The sequence below is a fragment of the Octopus bimaculoides genome, chromosome 20 (assembly GCF_001194135.2).
Source record: "Octopus bimaculoides isolate UCB-OBI-ISO-001 chromosome 20, ASM119413v2, whole genome shotgun sequence".
NCBI lineage: Eukaryota > Metazoa > Mollusca > Cephalopoda > Octopoda > Octopodidae > Octopus > Octopus bimaculoides.
In genome coordinates, this window is record NC_069000.1 from 9,166,061 (window position 1) to 9,171,636 (window position 5,576).

The 5,576-nt window shown below is 32.4% G+C and overlaps 1 protein-coding gene across 1 annotated transcript; it reads right to left on the reverse strand.

Annotated features, from left to right (window-relative positions):
* Window positions 1–1,034: 1,034 nt before the first annotated feature.
* Window positions 1,035–5,574, reverse strand: LOC128250350 (nascent polypeptide-associated complex subunit alpha, muscle-specific form-like; the record flags this gene model as incomplete). The annotated part of the gene is made up of 2 exons (XM_052975192.1): window positions 1,035–1,207; window positions 4,795–5,574. Coding segments are annotated over 2 exons (852 nt in total), but the record flags the coding sequence as incomplete, so codon positions are not given.
* Window positions 5,575–5,576: the final 2 nt, after the last annotated feature.

The window sequence follows — 5,576 nt, forward strand, 5'->3', positions numbered from 1 at the left end:
TATATATATATATATATATATATATATATATATATATATGCATATAGTTACAAATATATGTGTATATGTCTGTATTTGTGGTTGTGTATAGTAATGTTTTGTTGAGGGCATCTCTCAAATCATGTTAAGCATAGATATGTGTCTATGTGTTTAAAGATATGTACACAAAATAATATTAAAGTCCTACTCAAACAAAACAACAGAAAATAAAATATCAAAATAAATAACAATAACATCAACACAACAGTAATAAAACTAATATTAATACTACAAGTTCAACTACTACAACTATTGTTACTACTACAAATAATAATAACAAAGATAACTATTCTTGATTTTAGCACACGGACACATTCAGAGAGAAGAGGTATAGTGTTAATTTATAGAGAAGGGGTATAGAATCACCCTCACAATATTATTGGTATCTGTTTTGTTATTATCAGCGAGGTGAAAGGCAAAGTTAGCTCTATAAAATAATAATAACAATAACAATAATAATAATGGTTTCTAATTCAGACAGAAGGCCACAAATTCGAGAAAAGGGAACAGTCAGTTATGTCATCAAATATATGGCTGGTATTTATCTTATCAACCCCTAAAGGAAGAAAGGCAAGGTTGACCTGGGAAAGATTTAAATGGGGATCATAGAGGGACTTAAGCAGACATTGCAAAGCATCTTGTCTAGTGCTCTACTGAATCTGCCAATTCACCACCCATATTATTAGTATCAATTATTATTATTATTATTATTATTATTGTTGTTCTTACTATTGTTATTTTTACTATTTATTGTTATCATCTTCATCATCATCATCATTATTATTATTATTAATAACAATAAGAATATTTCTCCTTAAAGCAAGAAAGAATGTAGATGCATAATAGAGTATATGCATGTGTGCGTGAGAGAGAGAGAGAGAGAGAGAAGAATAGAGAAGAAGAGAGAGATATAGATAGAGAGAAAGCATACAGAGAAGGCCAGGGACACACAGACATAAAAATCATCATAAAATGGAACCAACAAACTGTGTCTATAACAACAGTAATAAGTTTCTCCTTTTTTTTTTTCCGTTTTGTTCTCTGGTTTCAACTTCTATCATACTGCTGTGATTTACATGTTCAGAATCGGTCAACATTATTCAGGGGCTGGTTCCTCAGTTGGGGCCTCTGCAACTTGTTCTACATTTTCAGCATCACCTTCAGTTTCCTACCAAAACGTGTCCATTGGAAGAACAAGTGTCATTTGTGACAATTCAAAGGTTTATTTTATTATTGAATTGTGTTTTTATTATTATTATTGATATGAAATAAAGAAAAAAGAAAAATTACAGTTAAGATTGGTTACAAACATAGATTCTAAACAATATAATGAATAAAAAAAGCACAAAAACAAAAACAGGATATACACATACACATAAAATTTATATTACATTTGAGTGGTGTATGTGTGTGTGTGTGTATGTGTGTATGTGTGTACATATATATATATATATATATATATATATATATATATATATATATATATATATATATATATATATATATATATATATGTATTATGTATGAGTGTGTGAGTTTACAAAATGCAGTAGCGCAGTGGATAAGAGTGTTGAAACTTTGACAATTGCAAAAATAATACAGTTAAAGATGAGAGATAAAATCAACTTGAGCACCAGATTACAGAAATTATAGACAAACTTCACAGAAAACCTGCTGCCTACCTATTCCTGACAGAAAACTGAACTGAGGTGTAGATAATAAGATACACTAACAAAATATTTACTGAAATATCTGCAGTAGATCTGAAAGCAAGAGTTATTAAGTTGGTAGTCCAATGCTATATTCTCTCAAGCATTCTACTGGTATATTCTTAACTTGGGCTAGTGTAAAGATTTTGAAACCTTGGACAAGAAATTTTGAAACTCTAGTGTTATCTTTAATATACAAATGTGAATTGTGAAACCAGTAGAGGGAGAGAACAGAACTGGCACATAGCATTCAAGAGGATGTTATACAATCACTTGATCCTATTAAAAATAGTAACCAAATTTGCCTTAAAACACACCCTACCATCTTAGAAAAGGAACAGCTTACTGGAAAATATAATTCTAAATATACTATCTGTAAAAAATAAAGACATGAAATAGTCATAAATTGAAGACCTGTGATAATAGATCTGTTCTGTCAAGACCTAATTGTGTCCAGTGGTAGCAATGGCCTTTATTTTAATTAAATAGAGAATCAGAAATTTGAATTAAAAATGAAATAAAAAGACAAAACAAAAGAATAAATACACAGCCAAGTATGGCACCTAGAGATGATTGGAGAATCATGCTGGCTAAACATAAAGTTAGAAACATTACAAAATCCTTACTACACAGATTTAATAAACGGTTTCATTATTCTAAAGGCATGTGCAATTCTTTGCTCAATTGGTCATCTTTATTGGCTCTGTATCATAATTTCATTTGTTTTTGCTATACTACCACATGTATTCAATGAAAACTTTAAATAATAACGATAATAATAATAATAATGATCATAATAATAATAATAATAATAATAATAATAATGACAACAACAATAATAATGACAGAAACTAACAATGATGACTATGAAACATGAATGATGACTAGCTAGAAATAATCCATCATACAACATAGAATTGATCAACCATGCAGCCATGCAGTCATGCAGAAGAAGAAAATACAAACTGTTTTAGCGAAGTCAATAAAGAGAAAAACAAAAACAAAAACTTTTCAAAACTCAAAGTAGACTGAAACATTCTTTGTAGATATTTCAAAATATTCCAGATTTTGGTTCCATGAAATTTAAGCAGCTAATAGCTTGGTGAAGTTGATAAAGTTCGTGTTTGGCTCAAACTGCAGCAGAGTGGTGTTTGGAGAGAAGCTACAAGCAAGGAGGGAGTCCAGAGCAATTTCAGTTCCAAAAAACAGAAATAGTGACATTGTAGAGTGACAAGAGGCAGATTCATCAAATGGATTTAGATGAGAGTTATACGGAATTAGCCAGTGACAGGAGTTGCAACGTGTTTAAGATTAAAGCAACTTAATTCTCTAATATTCCAGCCCACAATAAATAGATTTTTCAATGGTGCATATACAACAAGATGGATTGTGATAATTTAAACATATTCCCATTTACATTGACTTCAAAACAACCAAGTGTTAACTAGAATTATTAGAAAGGAAAAGTGTCAGCTTTTATCACTTCCCTAGTATCATAAGTGAAGCTGATCATAAAAAATGAATAAGAAATTGAAAAATTGGAAAATATTTACTACTATTGTTTTTATATTTGGTTTGCAACATTCCTGATGTGAATTCGTGTGTTGAAAACAAATTTTGTTGTGTCTTGGGAGAGTCGTCATGCCAACCAACTGACTAATAATAAAGAAGTGGAATTGAACCTTATTGGTGTAATGACTCTCCTAAGATACAACTAAATTTACGATTATATTATATATCTAGCATAAAAAAACTCAAGACATATAACTGATCTCTTTGTTTAGAGATTGTAGCATCAACACACTACAAGACACATGGCAAATAGCAGATGTAGTGGATACTTTCAGAGCAATGGTCATGATATTTACTTCGGCTTATCTAATTAACTTACACTGTCAGAAACTTTTATGTAATCATAAATGGTACTTCAAAAGTCATACAATTATAAATTAATCTACTCCTATAATGCAAATGTATTTACAACAAATATGTCTAACTAATCTGACAGAAGAAATGTTTTTTTCAACTCACGAAAACAATAATTGTGTTTCTTTAAATAAATAATCAACTCCTTCATTCAGATATGAATGAACAGGTTTGAAGGAGAAGAAAAATATGAAGTTGTAGTGATCATATATTTTCCCAAGTTCATTAATAGACAAAATATAATAACACCAAGTGGAAATCAAAAATTAATTGAATTACAATTACAAGCTGATTTGGAAGTTACTTGATTTGTAATATTGAGCTTTAAAATGATGATTACTGAGGAAATATTGACTTTGGTAGTCTGCTGTTGCTCAATGTCTTGTGTAGTAAATAGGCACTTGCACAAGCAGCATCTCCTTTATGAACACTGTTATACATAATCAAAAACCTCTTAACCGAAGTAGATGAAGATCCACATTAGGGCTTTCATGACGACTGGACAATTTTACTATTCCTATTTTGATTTGGACAAGATTTCAACTTCACGCTAAAAACCAATCAAGTCTAGGAGTATTTAGTAAGTTAAATGCAAAAGTATGCAAAATGCAGACCCTAATTTTTGTTCTTAGGCTCCTACTTCTGTGTTTCTTACTGAAAGTTTGTTTTAAATAATGAATTTAGCTCTTTTTTATGCAAGAAAGCTTTCTTTCTAAAACTTGTTTTTAAGAAATTATGAAGAAAATATTTAAGAAATCCAATTAATTCAACACTCAGCAAACTATCTTTTCCAAACCAAGCATTTCCCAATTAATTATATATATATATATATATATATATATATATATATATCAGCTTAACTTTCTGTCTACTCCACTTTTTTACTCTCTCACTAACAAATGGAATAAAATATGTGTAGCAGAAGGTGCACATATGAATTTCTTCTGATATTGTTTCTTCCTCAAGATATCCCTAAAACATCATCTTAAACAAGATATCAGCAGTTATACTCTAAAACACAAATAAAGTGACTGCAAGAAATAGACTAAAGCAATGGCTTTTTGTAGTATTGCTTAATATTCTCAGCAGATTTCTTTGCTATTGTGGCTTGGTAACTTACTTGAACTTCTTCTGCATTCACTTCTGCTGCACTGGCTTCCAGCTGAGATTCAGGATCTTCTGCTGTATCAGCAGTTGGACACTGAATAGATGCTTTGCTTCCTGTTTCAGATACACGTGCTTCATCTTGTGTGGGTTCTTGAGTGGCCGGTGGTTCCGCTGGTAAGGAACCTTGGCTTGGTCTTGGAGACATCTGAGCAGGAGGTGTTTTACTCGGTAAGGAAGATTTGCTTTCTCTTTGAGATAGTTGAGCAGGAGGTGGTGTTTCAGCCTGCACAGAAGTTTTGCTTCCTGCCTTAGGTGATGCAGGTGTTTCATCTCGCAAGGAAGTTTTGCTTGTTCTTTGAGGTGACTGGGCAGGAGGTGTTTCACCTCGCAAGGAAGTCTTGCTTGTTCTTTGAGGTGATTGGGCAGGAGGTGTCTCACCTCGCAAGGAAGTTTTGCTTGTTCTTTGAGGTGACTGGGCAGGAGGTACTTCAGCTTGCAATGAAGTTTTACTTTCTCTCTGAGATGTTGGGGCGGCATCTGCTTCAGCTTGCAATGAAGTTTTGCTTTCTCTTTTAGGTGACTGGGCAGGAGGTACCTCAGCTTGCAAGGAAGCTTTGCTTCCTCTTTGAGATGATGGAGTACCTGGTACCTCAGCTTGCAAAGAAGTTTTGCTTTCTCTTTTAGGTGACTGGGCAGGAGGTACCTCAGCTTGCAAGGAAGTTTTGCTTTCCCTTTGAGATGATGGAGCAGCTGGTACCTCAGCTTGCAAGGAAGTTTTGCTTTCTCTTTTAGGTG